The following is a 20,814-nucleotide window of genomic DNA, read 5'->3' as shown; positions in this document are numbered from 1 at the left end:
CCCACCTCTCAGAGTTGGTTATTAAACATTAATCACTGGCTTTATTTAATTCCACTGACACTTCCTCCGCCCCACCCTAGCCTTTCCTTTAACTCTCCTTAATCCAGATCATACATTCTTAACTGTTTTTGTGTCCTGGAGCCCTTTGGAAGTCTGGGGAGATCTAGAGATCTCTTCTTAGAAGAATGTTTTTAAATATATAAAATAAAATACAAAAGATTGCAAAAATCTATTAAAATACAGTGGTCAGGGGCAGCTAGGTGGCTCAATGGATAGAGCACCAGCCCTGGAATCAGGAAGATCTGAGTTCAAATCTGGCCTCACACACTTACTAGCTGTGTGACCCTGGGCAAGTCACTTAATCCTGATTGCCCCTCCCCAGAAAAAAGAAATACAGTGGTTAAAATATTGGGGGGAGGGGCAGCCAGGTGGCGCAGTGGATAGAGCCCCAGCCCTAGAGTCAGGAGTACCTGAGTTCAAATCTGGCCTCAGACACTTAACACTTACTAGCTGTGTGACCCTGGGCAAGTCACTTAACCCCAATTGCCTCACTAAAATAAAAAATAGTAATAATAATAATTTTAAAAAATATTGGGGGGAAAGCACAAGTCCATGAACCCTAGGTTAAGAATCCCTGATGGAGCTGAACCTCAGAAGTTCCCCAAAGCAGACTGAGCTGAGGTACAGTAAGTATGCCACTCAGAAAGTGAGTGAGCCAGCAGGGTGTTAGTTGAGTAGCTAGACAGGGCTAGAGGAGGAGGCTGGGTGTGACTCCCCTCAAGCCCGTGGCTGGGCTGCGTGGGCCACAGAAGGTTCGGTAAGGCGTTCTTAAGAACATACCCACGGGCAGCGGCGTTCTGCTTTGGAGTTCCATTTGGGTGCTTGGCCGGGGCTGCTGGGGCAGGCTGTCTGTGATTGCCCAATCCAAACATTACACACCGTCACACCAAGCCAGTTAGGCGGCTTCTCAGGAGCCCGGGGAGATGGGGCAGAGCCACAGAAGAGAGCAGATGTTTATGAGACCCAGGCAGGCATCCACTTATAGGGAGCTGTCCTGGGACCAGCATGGGACTCTGGGTCAGAAGATCTGCCTTCTCCATCCAGGGATGCTATTAACCATCTCTGTGATCTTGGCCAAGTCATCTGGGCCTCCTCTGGAAAATGAGAGGATTGAATAAGAAATACTTGAGTGCTTGCTGGGAATAGAGACTTGTGCTCAGCCCTAGGGGAGGAGAGGATGCTTACATAAGATGCAGGCCTTGTCCTCATAGACTCACTGGTCTAGAAACTAGGGTAAGGTGCCAGCCCATGTAGCAATGATTATTATCATTATTTTTTTTTATGTTTTTGGTGAGGCAATTGGGGTTAAGTGACTTGCCCAGGGTCACACAGCTAGTAAGTGTCAAGTGTCTGAGGCCGGATTTGAACTCAGGTACTCCTGAATCCAGGGCCAGTGCTTTATCCACTGCCCCCCATGGTGGCATGGAGTCAGGAGTACCTGAGTTCAAATCCGGCCTCAGACACTTGACACTTACTAGCTGTGTGACCCTGTGCAAGTCACTTAACCCTCATTGCCCCTCCAAAAAAAAAAAAAAAGGATTATGGAATCTTAGCATCATAGACTTGGAGTTGGAAGGGACCAGAGATATCATTGAGTCCAATCTCCTCCTTTTTCAGATGAAGAAACTGAGGCAGACAGCGATTAAGTGACTCACCCAGAGTCACACAGATAGTTAAGTGTCTGAGGTTGGATTTGAACTCAGGTCTTTTCAACTCCAGGCCCAGTGTTCTGTGCACTGTGGTGCCCCAGGGTCCCAGAATCTCAGACCTGGATGAGATCTCAGATGCCATCTCATCCAACTGGAACCTGAACAAGAGCCCCTTCTAAAGAGGGTCCTCAGCAGGGGGTCCTCCTACTTTCCTCAATGCCTTCCACCACTTAGTAGAAGCTCTTGGAGAACTTCTATAAATGAAATATTCAACCACTTGTTGCCAACCTGGTGGCGAGCTGAACCACGCTGGGCTGGTCCTTTGGGGATGGAGATGCGAGTTTAAATCCCACACTTGATGATAGGGGCAATCACTCTGCCTCTCTGGGCCTCCGTTTCATCATTGATGAAATATGTGGGTGAGACACGATGGCTTCTAAGGTCTTTCCAGCCTGTGAGTTCCTCTGTGCCTCAGTTTCCTTATCTGTGAAATCTGTGGGTTGGGCTAAATACAGGAGCCCAGGATATTTTCCTTGACACTTTTCTGACTTGGTGGAACCTGAATGAGTTTGTCCTTTGCTGGTGTAGTCTTTGGGAGGCCATTATCACTGCCACATCTAAACATATTAGGGTGCTCCTCATCAATGGAGAGGAATGGCACCTACCCCCAAACAAGGGCCTCAGGGAATTTCCCCAAAAGGTGCTAGATGAGGTTAGAGGGGGGACGCCAAGGAGATCAGGGAAGGCTTCCTGGAGGAAGGGGCGATTGAGCTGGACTTTAAAGCATGGGAAGGAGTTCATCCCTGAAAAGTGGGGTTGGAAAGATACCTTTAGTGTCTCTTCCATCTCAAGATACCAGTCTGAAAAATCCTCCTCCACTGCTGTTTCTCAAGGCTCTCTTGTGAGCAGGTAATGGAGAAATGGCCTGTCACGGGCCTAGAGCTGGAAGGACTCTTCAGAGGTCATCTAGTCCAACCTGCCTATTTTACAGATGAGGAAACTGAGGCCCCGGGTGGCAAAGTGAGTTTCCCCAAAACTCACTTGAACCCAGGACCTCTAAATGTAGAATCACTGTTCTTTTCAGTGTGCCAGTCCTGGCAGAAAATCCATGTTGGGACTCTCAGGGTCCCTGAACAGTCTCTGGGAAATTCCAGATTATTAGTCTAGACAGTCTAGACAGAATTCAGTTCAATCCATCCCTGGGGGAATAAACAACCCCTGTAAGAGTGACAAGGAAGGGGCAGCTAGGTGGCTTAGTTGATAGAACACTGGCTCTGGATTCACTGGAGTCAGGAGGACCTGAGTTCAAATCTGGCCTCAGACACTTAACACTTACTTACTAGCTGTGTAACCCTGGACCAGTCACTTAACCCCAGTTGCTTCAAAGATCCAGGGCCATCTCCACTCGTCCTGATGTATATCTTGCCATGGACCCAGATGCCTCTGGAGGAGAGAGTGAGGCTGATGATTTTGCACAGCCCTCCCTCACTTCAATCCAATTCAATGCAAGTCTTGACATCATCCTGATGTCATGGTCCTCTTTAGGACAACAACGACCCCTACTTATGTTCCCTGTGGCCAAGGAGAACAAATCTAATCTTCCTTCTCAGGTAATAGCCCTTCATATACCTGAATACAGCCACTGTGTCCCCCTCATCTCCCCTCCTCTCCAACTCGATTCAATTCTACTCAACAAGAGGTGGAGAGAGGGCTAGCCTTGGATTCAGGAAAATGTGAGTTCAAATTCTGCCTCAGACACTGATTAGCTGTGGGAATCTGGGCAAGTCATTCAACCGCACTCAACCTCATCTGTAAAATGGGGTTAATAATAGCTAGAAATGGAAAAAATGCACCTCCCTCCCTTCTTTGCAGAAGTGGGGGACTATGGGTGTAGAATATTACATTTCCTGTCAGACTTGATTACTTTTAGTTGCTGAGTTTTGCTGAACAGTGTCTGTGTGTGTGTCTCTCTGTCTCTTTCTCCCCATCTCTCTCTCTCTTTCTCTGTGTGTGTCTCTTGTCTCTGCCTCTGTCTCTGTGTGTGTTTCTGTGTCTGTGTCTGTCTCTCTCTGTGTCTCTATCTCTCTGTCTTTCTCTGTCTCTCTCTGTCTCTGTCTCTCTGTCTCTCTCTGTCTCTCTTTTCCCCTCTCATTATTTGTTTTAAGAGATGGCTTCCTAGGGAGAACTGTGTTGTCCAAGGTGGTGTGTTGTGTTGCAGAGAATGTTGGGCTTAGAAATAGGAAACAAAGGTTTGCATCCCAGAGAGGCAGTTTATTCGCTGTATCCATGTGAGCAAATCATCGGGTCAGCAGATTTAGTATTAGAAGTGCCCATCGAGAACATCTAGTCCAGAGGTTCTTCACCTGGAGGTCTATGAACTTGGTTTTTTGGGGGTTTAAAATTTTTATTTTATTTTATTTTATTTTTTTAACTTGGTTCTTAAGATATTTCTATAATGACTCCATTCTCTGTTTCTTTTATGATCCTTTGCATTTAATTTCATGCACTTAAAAACATTCTTCTAAGCTTCGTGGCTTTCATGAAACCAGGGGATCCCTGGACACAAAGGGATCGAGGACACAGCAAAGCCTAGGGACTAAGATCTTGATTTTCTAGATGGGGAAATTGAGGCTCAGAGAGAAATGACTTGGCCAAGATCATATAGATAATAAGTGACAGAGCTGGGATTACGAACCCAGGTCTTCTGATTCTAAATCCAACACTCTTTCCTCTGAACCAGGTTGCTCTCCTCAGGCCCACACAGGAAGTCTTTCCAGGTTGGCAGGACCTTCTGGAACCTGGGGTCACAATGTTGTGAGGAAACATGAGAAGAAGGTCTCAGTGGAAGAATAATAAAATAATGATAACAAATGTCAGTCATGTCTGACATCTGCAGTGTTTTCTATTTCTCAAAGCACTTTTGAACACCTAGCTGCCATTCACTTGCCAGGAGAAACTTTACTGGGTCCACACCCTCAAAAACCCAGCTCATAAACTCACCTCCTTGGGGCAGCCTTTGAAAAGCTGCCCAGGATTATAGAAAGAGCCCTGGATTTCAAGTTAGTAACCCTGGGATCCAGCTCTAGTTCTAACATTTGCTAGTCATAGGACTTTGGGCAAATCGCTTTAACTTCTGTGAACCTCAGTTTCTTGATCTGTAAAATGGAGATAATTTTACCTGTCTTACCTACTCCTCGGGAAAGATTTGATGAGCCAATCTGAAACCCCTTTGAAAAGTATAAAGCTTTGTACAAATGCATAATTCCGGAAAACGCACTGAGACTTTTCCTTATGGTGGCTTTAGCCTTGATTGAAGTCATTGGACATCTACTCATTTATTAAGCACATGTTATATGTGGAGTACCATATTGGGTCAGAGAGAGGTTCAAAGTTTAGATAAGAAAGTTCCTGACATCATGGAGTTTACTGTCCAGTGGGGTTGGGGAACAATTCCCAAGCCTACAGATAACTGAAATACCCAACATTATATCCTCAATGCGTTAGGCTACAGGATAAAGTCTAGACTTGGGATTTCATTAGTATAGGGAACAGCCACATGAGGAACCCCCCCCCCAGCAATGGAAGTCAGCACTTTCTCTACAATTTTTCATCCTAGAGACTTGCTGGGGGTGGATGGAGAAATGAGTCCTGAAAGTTAAGTAACTTGCTGAGGGAGGGCGGGGGGCCACATCAGCAATATATGTCCAAGACAGGAATTGACCTCAGGTTTTCCTGGCTTAGAGGTCAGCTCTCTATTCATTATGCCAACAACATGGAATCTCCAATGCATGAGACAGGAACAAGAACAACAACAAAGTGACCCATGGAGGTCATGGGAGAAGGTCATATCTTGGGTACTATGGAGAATGTAAGCTCCAGCTAGGTGGTGCTAGCAGGGAATCAGGAGGACCTGAGTTCAAATCCAGCCCTGGACACTTACTAGCTGTGTGACCCTGGGCAAGTCACTTGACCCTGTTTGCTTCAGTTTCCTCATCTGTCAAATGAACTGGAGAAGAAAATGGCAGACTGCTCCAGTATTTCTGCCAAGAAAATCCCAAACAGGGTCATGCAGAATCAAACACAAGTGAAAAATGACAACAAGAAGATGGAGAAAGTAGCACTTGATTCTTAAAATGTTAGCACTGGAAGAATCCTTAGAGACCAATGACTCCAACCCCCTTATTTTACAAATAAGGAAACTGAGGCTCAGGAAGGAAAGTGACTTGCCCAAGAGCACCCTGCCACATCCACACCCACATCCACACACACACACACACACACACACACACACACACACACACACACAGAGTGAACAGCAGAGCTCAGACTCAAGCTAATTTCTTTCTTCGAGGTCTGTTTTTATTTTTTTATCTTTGTATTCCTCATACTCAACACTAGTGGCTTTTCACTAGCATGAAATTAATAAATGCTTACTGAACTGAACAATTGGATGGCAGGCAAACAAGAAGGAATCAATTAATAGATTGATGACATGTTAAAGAAAGGGAGGGCAGATGAAGAACTTTACTCAGCATCAGTTCATGCTAACAAGAGAAACCTTCCATACAAGCTAATTTATTTTGACTCTGGGTCCAGCGTTCCTTTTACCCCACTGCCTCTCGGCTTGGAATAAGTAGACAAAGGGAATCTCTATCACTGGTCAGGGTTTTTGGTTTGTTTGTTTGGTTGGTTGGTTTTTAACTATATGACTTTATACCTGCTACTGCTTTTTTTTGTATCCTGGATTACTTGCCTGGGGGGTGGGGGATGACAAGCTGGTCACATAGCAAGCATAAGGGATAATTTCTAGATGGTACCCATATTTCTATAAGTATCCATACAATGCCAAGGAAAGAAGAGGAAGCCCCCTTCTGGTGGATCCTGGGAGTGCATGGACAAGAGTTGCCCAGGATAGACAGGTATATGTGCACGGCTCTTCTCTGCACCACTGGTGGGAATGTCCATGGTAATGAGGTAGCTCACAGAGCCATCAGAATACTGGGGCACTGGAGTGGATGCGTCATTTTCTAAGAAGTGCCCTTCCATTATTTTTCTACATGGAGTGTAAGCCCCCTGAGGCCAGGAGATGGAGCTACTACTTCTCCTCATGTTCTTTATCCAAGATGCTCAGTCTTCCCTCTCTGTGCTCTTGTTCTCCATACCCACAATGCTTGCTTTCCTCAGTTGCTCCTCTTGGAATTCCTAAGTCCCTTCAAGGCCATTTCCAAACTATACCATCTGTTCTCTTTGACCAGAGCCTGGACTCTGGCCCTGGGTTATCTCATCAGTGATCTTAACTTGCCGAGAAGCAGGCCTCCCTGTCACATAAGAATATCAATAACAACAACTAATACTTCTAAATCACTTACTATGTGTCAGTCACTGTGATTTATAATCATTATCTCATTTGATCCTCACAAAAACCCTGGGAAGTAGGTCATATTATTATCTCCATTTTACAATTGAGGAAACTGAGGCAAACAACGGTCAAAGGACTTGCCCTGTGTCACACAACTAGCAGTTAGTCAGTGTCTGAGGCTGAATTTGAACTCAGGTCTTCCTGCTTCAGGCCCAGAGCTCTATCTTCTGCATCTTCTCCCTGCCTTCTGTGATGTTTAAAATCTAAATTGTGGTCCCCTTAAATTAGAAGCTTTAGCACCAGTCTTTGGGCATTAAGCATTTATTAAAGCATACCAGGTATTCATGTGGAGTTCAGAAAGTTAAGAAAAGTCCTATCTAGCTTAAAGTTGCAGCCTGGTCGGGTTCTTCCTCAAGTCCTCCGCCACCAGCCTGCTTCAATCACGAACTCTCTAGCAAACTGATTGTGGAAGCTTTTTATAGGTCTAGAACAGAGGTGGTCCTTACACACTGCTTCAAGCTGATTGGTTGGCGTCATCCAAATCCATTGGTTCTGAAGATGTTCTCAAGTTAAGTTCACAGTCTAGCTTCTGAGAACAATACCTTCTTAAGAGATAGCCAGGTGTCATTACAATCCAGTTAACTTGAAGTAGGCTAATCAGCAGTCAATCACTCTCACTTGATTCAGTCAGTCTAGATTAATCTCCAGGTGGGTCTTTGAGTATCTGCGAAATCCCATTATTTCATCACACTTCTCAAACATTTTGAAACCATGTTCACAGTCTCTGTTTTCCCTTTTCCTTCCCAGTTCTCCTTTTTGTCTAGTCTTTTTCCATTAGACTGTAAGCTCCTTGAGGGCAGGGACTGTCTGTGATTCTATCACCAGCTCTTTTTTTTTTTAATTTTAATTTTTAATTTTCGAGGCAATTGGGGTTAAGTGACTTGCCCAGGGTCACACAGCTAGTTAAATCTGAGGTCGGATTTGAACTCAGGTCCTCCTGAATCCAGGGCCGGTGCTCTATCTACTGTGCCACCTAGCTGCCTGGTATCACCAGCTCTTAATAGAGTGCACATGGTGAGTGCTTACTACATACTCCTCCCTTTCTATTTCCTTCCTCCCTCCCTCCCTCTCTCCCTTCCTTCCTTCCTCCTTCCCTCCCTTCCTTCTTTCTTTTCTTCCTTCCTTCCTTCCTTTCTCCCTCCCTCCCTTTCTTCTTGTCTAGCATGGTAGACAGTCAAATGCAAACCAGATGATTAACTTACATTTACTCTTGGTAATGATGAAGCTGCTGCTGCTAGGTTGGAGTGGGAAAGTTAGGGACAGTGACATTAATCAGTCCTTTGACTTCACATATCTCTCTCTCCCTGCTTCTCTCCCTGATCCAGATGTGCCCCAGCAGAGTGTGAGTTCTTTGAAATCTATGCCACATCGGGAGTAGTTGTTGACATCAATAGCCATCCTATCAAGAGGTCACCTTCAGGCTCATCCAAATGGCTCCTGGAGCCTGGGATGGAGATGACAGTGGGGATGAAAGCCCCAAGCTCCTATCTTAATGATGAAAAGGTGAGTGTGATAGTGCAAGAGAGAAACAGAATTACAGGCGGTCTCCCTTTTTTGGCTTATATTTTTATTCCCAGAGGTTAATAAAAGCTTGTTGACTTGAAAAATATCTGGTATATTTACTGTACTGAAAGTTCAATATGAATGATATGATGTCAGTAAAAGAAAAGCACATGTGACCTTGGGCTAAGGTAAAAGGCAGTGTCCAACAGTAGGGAGCTGTTGGTCCTGCTTTGTTTGGTCCTTGTTAGATCACATCTGGAATTATGCTCAGTTCTGAGTGCTTCCGTTTAGTAAGAACAGAACAAGCTGGAGAGTGTCCAAAGAAGACCAACCTGAACAGTGAAAGACCTTTCCATTCTTCCATATGGGAACTGATTCAAGGATATGGAGATGTCTAGGTTAGTGAAAAGAAGACTTGGAATAGGGGGATGAGATAGTTGTCTTCAAATATTTGAAGGAATGTCATGTAGAAGGGGGATTACAATTCATTTCTTTGGTCCTAGAGTATAGAATAATAGCAATAATATTAATAATAGGGGCAGCTAAGTGGTGCAGTAGATAGAGCACTGGCCCGGGAGTGAGAAGGACCTGAGTTCAAATCCAGCCTCAGACACTTAATGCTTACTAGCTGTGTGACCCTGGGCAAGTCACTTAACTCCAACTGCCTCACCCCCCCCCCCAAAAAAAAGAAAAAGAAAAACAACAAAAATAATATTAATAATAGCTACCATTGGGGCAGCTAGGTGGCGCAGTGGATAGAGCACCAGCCCTGGATTCAGGAGGACCTGAGTTCAAATCCGGCCTCAGACACTTAACACTTACTAGCTGTGTGACCCTGGGCAAGTCACTTAACCCCAATTGCCTCACTAAAAAAAAAAAATAGCTACCATTTATATAGTGCTTTAAAGTGTGCAAAGAACTTTACAAGTATTGTTTAATTTTATCATTCACTAATTATAACAGCTAGCCCTCCCTCTGTTGATTATCTATTTGCCCTGCAGGGGCAGCTAGGTGATTTAGTGGATAGAACACTGGCCCTGAAATTGGGAGGATCTGAGTTCAAATCTCACCTCAGACACTTACTAGCTGTGTGACCCTGGGCAAGTCACTTAACCCCAATTGCTTTAAACATCCGAGCCAATCTCTAGTCATCCTGATGTATATTTTGCCACTGGACCCAGATGGCTCTGGAGGAGAGAGAGTGAGGTTGGTGACCTTGCACAGCCCTGCCTCACTTAAATCCAATTCAGCACAAGTCATGACATGGTCCTATTCTAGAATAAAGGACAAACAACAACAATCTGTCCTGCGTATGGCTTGCTTTGGGTTAAGGTTAGGGTCTTCCTAACTTCAGGCCCAGGGCTCTATCCACCACACCCCCTCACTGGCTCAGTAACTAATGTTCTTGGGTTTCATGAATATTTGGTTACCACGTGCTTGGACTCTCTCCTCCCCCCTGACGGCAGATAATAATATGCCATTGGCTGAAATCACAAGTGCCTTTCTGCATTGTTCTGCAGGTCAAGATTTCTTATTTTGAATCCAAATCAAGCTCTGTCCAGGCCTTGCTCTACCTCACTGGTGTCCGTAAGTAACATTTCTGATTCTACTGGGGTAATGCTCAAAAGGTCCCCTCCCTTTGAGTTAATGCCCTTAGAGAGATGCAAATATGTGGAGTTGAAGGAGGCTCCAGATATTAGAAAAATGACCATTTTGTGGGGTCTAATTCTTGTTCCTCTGCTGACATCCTTGTGGAAGACTTTTCTAGAAAACCTGTTTTCTAGAAGGCTGTGCTTGTGGAAGGTAACATTGGCTGGAGAGCTAGGCTCAGTCTGAACACATTTTAGGGAGGACATCGATACATTGTGGAGCATTCAGAAGAGGACAATCGGGGTGGGGAAGGACCCAGAATCTGTGTCGCAGGAAGATCAAATTATGGACCCTGATGTTGTTGAGCCCAGAACAGACAGGGGAAGGGAGACAGGAGAACCATCTGCTAGGATCTCAGGGAAAGATGACCAGATTGGGTTCTGGTTAGCCTGAGAAGGATGGGCAGCCTCCGGAGGTGGTTGGCTCCCCTTCACTGGAGGTCTGTAAGCAGAAAGGCTGGATGACTGCTCCAGGACATTGAGGCAGGGAGGTATTTATTCATTCAGACTAGGTGGCTTCTGACATCACAGGATCATGGACCTAGAGCTGGAAGAGACCTTGTCCAAACCTCCCCCCCCCTGCCCCCCGCCCCCGCCCAGTATCACACTTGGAAGTCAGGAAGACCTGTGTTCAAATTCTACCTCAGATACATACTAGCTGTATGACCCTTAGCAAAGCACTTAACCACCTGCCTCAGCTTCCCCAGCTGTAAAATAGGGGTGATAATAATAATAATAATAATAATAGTGCATACCCCACAGGATTGTTATGATGATCAAATGGCATGGTGCTTTGCAAACCATAAAGCACCATATAAGTGCTGGCTATTATTATTAAGTGTGGGAGGCAGGATTTGAACCCAGGGCTCCCTGACAGCAAGTCTGATGTTGTTTTCACTCCTCCACATTGCCTCTCCACCTCTGAAATTCTCTAGTTCTATGAGGTCTTCCTAAGCTAGACAGAACATGCCTCTTGATGAATTGTGTGCCATTTGACTGGCCTAAATTTGGAGAGGCTCATTACCAGTTTCACTGTAGCAATTCATTTTTCAGACACAACAATTGTGCCATTTGTCAAAATACAGAAAGACTTTTACTTCTCTTGGTGCAGGGAATCCTTGAACCCATGAAATCACAAATCACTGAAGTATGGAAGTAGAGCGACTGTCAGTGACAATATAATTAGGCAGAGTGGTACAGTGGGAAGAATGAGGAATTTGGAGTCACAAGACCGGTCAAATCCCAAAACTGCCACTTGCTTAAGATACAGACCCTAGGGACAGCTGGTGGCATAGTGGATAAAGCACTGGCCCTGGATTCAGGAGGACCTGAGCTCAAATCTGGCCTCAGACACTTGACACTTACTAGCTGTGTGACCCTGGGCAAGTCACTTAACCCTCACTGCCCCACAAAAAAAAAAAAAAAGATCCAGACCCTGCCAACAGGTACCTATTGATCCCTAGGACATTCTTCTTTTTCCCTTGATGAGTTTTAGTGCCTGTCTTCCTTTCTCACCCCATGCCCTCCTATTATAAGACTTCAATATACATATTAACGATTTTACAAATACCCTAACTTCACAATTCTTCAAGCTATTCATCACTCACTCTAGCCCAGTCACATGCACGCACACACATGTACATATTGACCTTGCTTAATTCTACACTTACAATTCCCCACCTCTGCAAAAGGTGGGAGGCAGGCTTCACTGAAGTCACAGAAGATCAATAAATTGATGAGAATTTGAAAGTAATTTCTTTTACCTTGCTGTAGACACCATGTACTTTATTCTACTTGCTTAACTCTGTATCAGCTTTTGCAAGACTTCCCAAGTTTCTCAAAATTCTTCATATTCATTATTTCTTACAGTGCAACAATATTCTATTTATAAAGCAAGATTATTTTATAGAATAATAGAAAAATCATAATGAAATTCATCTGGATGGACAAAAGGTCAAGAATCTCAAGGAAAATTATTTTTAAAATGGGAAGGAAGGGGCTTAGCAGTATCAGATCTCAAATTATTTTACAAAGCAGTAATCATCAAAAATTATTTGACAGGGACAGCTAGGTGGTGCAGTAGATAAAGCACCAGCCTGGATTCAGGAGGACCTGAATTCAAATCCACTTCAGATACTTGACACTTACTAGCTGTGTGACCCTGGGCAAGTTATTTAATGCTCATTGCTCCCCCCCCCCAAAATAAAAGGGACAGATTAGATATACAGCATACCATTGTTTGCTATAAACAAACCTAGTAACTTAGTGTTCCATAAAAGACTGGAGCAAGACTTCTCTATTTAGTAAATACTACCACTAAAAATGGAAAACAGTCTGGCTGCAATTAGATTTACACCAAGACCTCACACCATATACCAAGATTATCTCCAAATAGATACCTGACTTAGGTTTTAAAAGTTACATCATCAACATGACTAATATGGAAATATATTTTGCATGACTTCATATGTATAATTGATATCAAATTGTTTGCATTCTCAATGGGTGGGGAAAGAGCAGGAGGGAAGTAGAGAATTTGGAACTCAAAATTTTTTTAAAATGTATGTTAAAAATAAATAAATTAGGGGCAGCTAGGTGGCGCAGTGGATAGAGCACTGGCCCTGGAGTCAGGAGGACCTGAGTTCAAATCCAACCTCAGACACTTAACATTTACTAGCTGTGTGACCCTGGGCAAGTCACTTAACCCCAACTGCCTCGCCAAAAACAAAAATTTTAAAAAAGAGAGAGAGATTTGCTGTAAAGACTTTTTTCCCATTTAATTGACTTTTTTCTTTTAGCTGCATTAATTTTGTTTGTGCAAAAACTTGTTAATAGTATGTAATTTGAAATTGTCTGTTTTCTCTTTTATGATCACTTCTCTCCCTCCACTATTTGCTACCTATGTGATCTTGGAAAATCACTTTACTTCCCTAGGCTTTAGTTCCTCATCTATAAATTTTACAGACTAGATGGTCTCTGAGGTGGCTTTTAGCCTTCAATCCATTATTCTTTAATCCCCATAACCATAGCTATATAAGGTACATTTTTCCATTCTCTTTTCATTTTAAAAAATTATGTGACTTCTTATATTTATTTATTTATTTATTATGCCGTTTTTGTTTTTGTTTTTATGGCAGGGCAATGAGGGTTAAGTGACATGCCCAGGGTCACACAGCTAGTAAATGTTAAGTGTCTGAGGTTGGCTTTGAATGCAGGTCCTCCTAAATCCAGGGCCAGTGCTCTATCCACTGTGCTACCTAGCTGCCCCATCTGACAGCTACTTTCCAGTTTTCCCAGCAGTTCTTGGCAAATAGAAAATCCTTAATCTAGTGGCTGATGTCTTCAGATTTTGTGAACACCATCACATTTGATTGGCTAGCTTGTATCTTGTCTGTGTTGTGGTTACTGCTTTTATTAGCAACTTCTTAACACTAGATTAAAACTAAAATTTAATTTTAAATTTAAACATTAAAAAAATTTGATATATTTTATTTTTAAATTGCCTGCATTATTTCCAACATTCTTCTCCACCCCTGCCCCCACCATAGAGCCATCTCTTATAATAAAGAATTTTTTAAACAGAAGAAGAGGAAAAAGTCAGCCAAGCCAATCAACATACCAGAAAAAAATTGATAATATAGACAATGTTCCCCACCCATGGACCTCTACCTCTGCCAAGCAGCTTAGGAAGGAAGGGCTTTTTTTCTTCCATATCTTTTCTTTGGGACTTAGCTTACTAACATACTTAGACTTGTTCTTTATAATTTCTAAACTTTCAGTTTTGACCATTTTGGAGTCATTGATATTTCCACTTACATTGTTGTCACCATCTTGTTTTGCTTGCTCTGCTTATTTTTCTCTGCATCAGTTCAAATAAGTCTTTCCATGCTTCTCTGTATTCCTCATGTCTGTCCTTTCTTATAGCAGAGTGATTTTCCATTACATTGATGTATCCCAACTTGCTTAGCTATTCCTCAATCAGTGGGCACCTACTTTGTTTCCGGGTTTTGCTGCCACAGAAAGGTCTGCTAGAAATATTTTGGTGGTGCATGTGAACCCTTTCTTTTTGCCAGTGACTACCTTGGGGTATATACCTAGCCATAGGATCTCTGGGTCAAAGTGTATAGGCACAGAGGCAGCTAGGTGGCACAGTGGATAGAGCATTGGCCCTGAAGTCCGGAGGAACTGACTTCAAATCCGGCCTCAGATACTTGACACTTACTAGCTGTGTGACCCTGGGCAAGTCACTTAACCCCAATTGCCTCACCAAAAAAAAAAAAAAAAAAAAAAGGTGTATAGGCACTATAGTCTCTTTATTTCATTAGCAACTCCTTCTTTTGGTTCCTTTTTCAGAAATCTCCTTGGATGTTGACACTTGTCGAAATGGCAAAGTAAAACCTAGCAACGGCAAAACTGATAAGGTAAACATGGGGTGAGGGGGCATTTCTCATCCAGGAAGCTAGAAGAGGGTGATGTTGTTAACATACTATTCCCAGTCTGTTCTAGATCTCCCATGGTGGTGGGTATCACTTGGTAGTGGGAAAGTGTGGAGGGCAAGAACTCCCACTTGGCAGTCTTGGACAAGGACATTTACCATAGATCACTAGCTCTACAGAGCATGTCCCATGTTGTATCACATGTTGAAAGCCTTTGATTGGTCTTCTAGGGGAGGCCAGAAGAATATCTTAGGCACAGGAAAGTAGGTGTGATTAGGGACAAGACTGGATGGTCCAGGGCTCCATCACCTGCCCTGACCAAAAAAAAAACCCTCAAACATATATACTACCCCGCCCCAGACTGCATCATTGAAATCAGAGTGGAAAGACCTCTAGACCTAGAATCAAAGGTACATTTGGATTACTTAACTCACTATGCACATGTCCCTTAGCCTCTCTGAGCCAATTTCTTTCTGGGTAAAATGGGGATTCAATAACCCCTGTGGGAGTCTGGTCCAAGTCCATTGTGTGTTTTTCTAGGTGAAGGCAAACAAGTATTGGGAATCCTGATGTACTGGTATAGAAAATAAAGTAGAAGAGAGATCTACCACTGTGAAGCATGTTGCCTCACATGGGATTGAGGAAATGATAGTAGCAGTGTCAGGCACTATTGGAGTTAATTGCTCATAGATCTTGTACAAAAGGATAAACAGGATTGCCATCTGGCCCAGGCTTGGGCTTCTTAACTGGCAAAATGAGAGTATTACACAGGGAATGATGGCGTGGGATAATGATACCTTGGTGTGTCAAAAGCCTCAATGGCTTGCCTAGATAAGGGATACTGTGGAATGGATGGTGATGGGCTGCCTTTGTTCTTAATGGTAACAGGCACAGCAGATTTAAGGAGACCTACATCAGAAGAGGAAGAAACCCACAGGAACTCAGGAATATCAGAAGGGATTTCAAATGTATCCCTCATTGTTTCCTGAGTGTCTAAGGTCAAAATTGGTAGCAAGTGGACAGTGTCCTCTGGCAATTCCAGGGAGATGCCACCATCTAGAGAACAAGATATGGTTGCTCTAAGTTTACAGAGGGGGTCATGACCTAATAGATTTGCAGGAGAGTCAGGCATAAGTAAAAATGAATGTTCTACTGTTAATGGGCCCATAGATACCATGTGACAGGTTAATTTTGCAACTGTTTTGAGTTTTCCCCGAGATTCCAACTACATTTAGAGATCCAATATATGTACATTCAGGGTTAGGTTTGCTCACCAGGAATGATCTTGAGGCTACTGTATCTAATAAACAATCATAGTAAGTGTCCCCAACCTTAAGGGTAACATGGGGTTCATTATTCTGAGGAGGTGAATGGACTGGCACAAGAGGGCTAAAGATCTCAGGGTATGGAAAGGTAAAGTCATCAGATTCTACCATCCTTTCCCCTCCCCTACACCATCAGTCCTCTGTTTCTCTCTGAAAAGAGCTATAAGTGTTTTGATTCTGCCCCTTTCCATCTCTCTGAGAGGGTCTATAACTGCTTTGATTCTTCCTCTCTGTACCTCTGTGAAAGGATCCATAACTGTTTTGATTCTGCCCCCTGAATGGGTTTCTAAATTCACCAGTCATCATCTGTCTAAGTTCCCTTTGCCTAATTCTATGGTACCACATTATGTGTCCTTGTCTATTGCAGTAATAGCAAAACCTAGGGGGTTGATAATGATTCAGGTGTTGATAGTGATTCTCAAATGCCTGACCTAGTTGCCTTTTGGTTTCCTGTAATGGAGCTAAAATGCTCTGTCTGTTCCTTTCTTCCCTCTCATTTCCTTCATAAATATATGTTGCTATTTCTTTAATTCTGTCAGTACTCGGGGCAGCTAGGTGGCACGGTGGATAGAGAGCACCAGCCCTGGATTTAGGACAACTTGAGTTCGAATCCGGCCTCAGACACGTAACAATTACTAGCTGTGTGACCTTGGGCAAGTCACTTAACCCCAATTGCCTCACCAAAAAAAAAAAAAATTCTGTCGGTACTCAGTACATTCCAACCTGGACACTGCCTTTCAAAATATTTCTGTATTTCTGGCAAGGATTGATGCACAAAATAGTTAGAGATAAAGTGGGCATTTCTAGAATCTAATGGGTCCAATCTAATATATTGTTTGGCATTCTTGCACAATCTATCATAGAATCTATTAGGTCTTTCATTAGGTTCCTGAACTGTAGCTATAAATTTTTGCCGGTTATCAGTCTTGCTAGCACAGGATTCCATTGCCTTCAACAATGTTTCCCATGCTTCCTGCAGCTCATCAAAATGCTCAGGGATATTGGAGTTCCAGTTAGGGTCTTCTAAAGGCCATTGAATAATAACTTTTCCTGATGTTTCTAAAGAGGTTGCTACAGCTAATATATCAGCTCTTTCCCCTGGGGATAATATCATTTCCATGAGACCAGTAACATCACCCCAAGTGGGCTGATACCTCTGAAAATTGCCCTAAACAGGCTGATAACTGCTTTGGGATCCTCATCAAATTTAGGAATTTTTTGTTTCCATGAACTCAAATCTTTGGGCCCAAAAGGTATATATTATCTGAGCTTTACTACAGTACCCTTCCGGTCATGGGTGATGATCTCTTGAAGGGGAAGAATTTGGGGCTTTTCTGTCACCTCATCCTGGGAAATTTCATGGGGTATGCTATTTCTAATCCTCTCCTTGATATTCAAAACTTTCGTTACCACAAAATAAAAAAGGTAAAAACAAAAATAGGAATAGAATATTCAAATTCAAATGGACCAAGTGTTAACATGATCTTAACCTCTGCTTGTCTGATTAACCAGACTAAAGTACTTAGGAGGTTGAAGAAATCCATTTGAAAGCTTAAAGGGACAGGCATATGGAAATAGGATAAAATTTCTTGCCCAACAGGAAGATCTCTCCTGGCTGGCTCACCAAAATTGTGATGGGTAAAACTAAATGTGTGTCATCACCCTACCTGTCCCTTGTGTGGGGGGAAAGCTAACTAGGACAACAGTTTAACAGTTTAGGTATTAAACATTTATTAAAATATATTAGAGGTTAACAAAGAGAGAACAAGTGTCTCTGAAAGAATAGGAAAACCTAATCTACCCTCAAGGAGAAATCAGAGCTCTACACCTCATGAGGTTCCAACCACCAACTGACAAAACCAACTGCCTTACACACTGCTTCAAGCTGATTGGTTGAGGGTGGTCCATGCTTGCTCAGCAGGGGGTCCCTGCTAAATAATATTCTCACACATTTATTTATTAATATTCTCACACATTTATACAGCTACATAACAAGAAAGAGAGGCAGCATGACCTAGTGAATGAAGACCTGCCCTTGGAGTCAGGAAGAGATGATGCACACTGACTCTGAGGCACACTGACTGTGGGACTCTAGCCAAGTATTCCAAGGGATAGTCTAAACTTGAGTTGGAGGAAAGGAACTGATCTGCATTGGTGGAAGGAGTTGCTCATAAGGGATCTGTTTATGACAATAAAATCACAAACCTAGACCAATCCTGTCCCCCGCCCCATGACAATCTTGTGAGGTAGGTAGGTGCATATGTAGACTATATTTCTATTATAGAGATATAATAGCTATTATAGATGTAGAATACATATTTTATGTAGAATATATTGTAGAATACATATTGTACGTAGAATGTGTATATAGAACATGTAGAATATATGTGCAGAATATTATATGTGTAGAGTATTTATTATGTAGTCTATGTTATAAATGTCAAATATATCATATATAGAATATATATGGTGTATGTACCATATATCTTCTATACTGGTTCATAGTATGTTTGTGTATGTGTGTATATATGTGTATACATATATAAACATATGTGTGTTTATAACAAGTATCTATATCTATAGACTGCAAATTAACCAACAAACATGTAAGTGTTTACTATGTATCTAGTACTGGAATATGAAAAAAAAAATCAAGCAGAAACATTCCGTGCCCTCAAGGTGCTTACATTCCAACAGAGAATCTGTTAACTTCATGCAAACCTGTTTGGTCAGAATGAGGAGGAGAGTGGAGAAAACAAAGGCTACATGAGACAATGTCTGTGCTTTCAGGAAGCTTTTTATAAAACTGCTACTGGCTCCTTGGCTCCTTCGCTCCTTTAGCAGGGTTGTGGCCAGGGGCAGATGAGCTAATGGGGGGAAGGTGCTTTATAACTAGGCAGATGTGAATGCTGAGGAAGCTCTCATGTGAGAGTTCTGTGATTAATAGCCCTCTGTAGAGTGGGGATAATTCTGGCTTTTCCGTGGTTACATTCAATGAACACAAGCCAGTCTTAAAAGTCCTATGGCTAGAAAGGTTCTGACTGGTCCAGTGATGGATTCTATTTCTACTGTCTAATGACCAATGTTCTTTGGTGCATGGGAGTTCACTGTGTGGAGGTAGGTGGGCCACCAGGCAGTGGATTGCTTTTGGGGACAAAGGAACTCATGAAACTATTTTCTAAGGTGTGGAAAGGCTGATATCAGTGCAGGCAAGGGAAGAATTCACATAGAGCAACAGAAAACAATACATCCTTTATGAACAGATGAAATCACTTGTTTAGCCAAAGGGAAGCATTCTCATTTTCAGCCTTCAAAGTATGTTGCAGAAGGGTGGCCCATATGCTGACTGGGGTATTTTGAGGAAGTGAAAACCAAATTGCTGTAATAAACATCATACCAATGTGGTTCATAGGCTACAGGGCTCACCCTTCCAATGACAATTTGAACTGTCAGCCTGGGTTCTAGGGGTACCTCTGAGAGGTTAGAGGGAAGGAAAGGTGTTCTCTAGTACAGTAATTCATCAGCCCCCATCCAATGTGCCCTCCTGATATCAATTTTTAGTTAATACCTTCCTAAATATCAATTGAAAATATATCTATCAATGAACCCTTTCTTAGTATCAATTACCAACTACCATCAATTAACTTTCCCAAAGGGATATTTTCAAAGAGTAGATAGCAAGAGTTAACATATAAACACCTCTGAAACAGGGATCCTGCTCTCCTCTATCACCTTGCTCCCCAGGGACAGGAGGCTTGATCTTAAAGTGGTTTTATATAAACCCTTCTTCTACCAAGCCCACTTCTGGGAATGGCTTGGCCTCTGGATTAGCCATTCCCTTACTTCAGGACATGTTGTCTGGGCTTTGGGATCTGTTCATTCTTGGGCTGAATCAAGCACGTTACTCCTCTGGGCTATCTCTGTAGGGATTAAAATCGTCCAACATGGGGACAGCTAGGTGGTGCAGTAGATAAAGCACCACCCCTCGATGCAAGAGTACCTGAGTTCAAATCTGGCCTCAGACACTTGACACTTACTAGCTGTATGACCCTGGGCAAGTCACTTAACCCCAATTGCCCCGCAAAAACAAAAACAAAATTGTCCAACATACAATAAAAGGGACTGAGGCAGAGAGCTCTGAGCTTATGGAACTTTATTAAAAAGTCCATGGTCCCCTCTAATGAAGTGGAACTCAGATCTTCCTCATGAGCTGAGATGCCTTCTTCTTCCAGAGCTTTATCTTTGTAAGGTTTGATACCATATCCAGTACCTGAACATTCTAAAGAGGCTATGCAAAGTACAGAATCCTATTGGTTTATAGATCTTGCTTCACAGGCCAAAAAAAGATGCATCAGCTAGAAATGGTACATCAGCAGAAGGATCTTGGGTTGGGTGAAGCATGGAGCACCTTGGGCAAGTTGCCTCACCATACTGAGCCTCAGTTTCCTTATTGGTAAAATGAGAGAATTGGATTAAATGACTGTTGAAGGCCCTTCCACTTCTAAAATTCCCAATGAAGTAATGGATTGATTGTTGATGGTGATGATGAAAGATGATGATGGTGGTGTTGGTGGTGAAGATGATAATGAGCATAGCAACTATGTGGCAATAACAAAACAGCACCACAAGCATCCTTCAGGAGAGAATCAGAAAATCTCAGAGTTTGGGAAGGACTTTGAAGGCCATCCATCTAGTCCAACTGGTACCTGAACAAGAATCCACTCTAATATATCTAAGGAATGACTAGTCAGCCTCTGTTTGCAGACTACCAGT

General features: G+C 42.8%; 1 protein-coding gene across 1 annotated transcript in view; it reads left to right on the top strand.

Moving 5' to 3' along the window:
* LOC122749310 (protein-arginine deiminase type-4-like) overlaps nucleotides 1–20,814 on the top strand; it is a 50,877-nt gene that overhangs the window by 9,819 nt on the left and 20,244 nt on the right. The window contains exons 3-5 of the mRNA XM_043995616.1: nucleotides 8,454–8,631; nucleotides 10,152–10,218; nucleotides 14,634–14,701. Coding sequence (XP_043851551.1) covers nucleotides 8,454–8,631; nucleotides 10,152–10,218; nucleotides 14,634–14,701 — 313 coding nt within the window. The remainder of the gene's footprint in view (nucleotides 1–8,453; nucleotides 8,632–10,151; nucleotides 10,219–14,633; nucleotides 14,702–20,814) is intronic.

Source organism: Dromiciops gliroides, chromosome 3, assembly GCF_019393635.1.
Source record: "Dromiciops gliroides isolate mDroGli1 chromosome 3, mDroGli1.pri, whole genome shotgun sequence".
Taxonomy (NCBI): Eukaryota; Metazoa; Chordata; class Mammalia; order Microbiotheria; family Microbiotheriidae; genus Dromiciops; species Dromiciops gliroides.
Note: the sequence above shows the minus strand (reverse complement) of the source record. Positions and strands in the feature narration are given on the sequence as shown.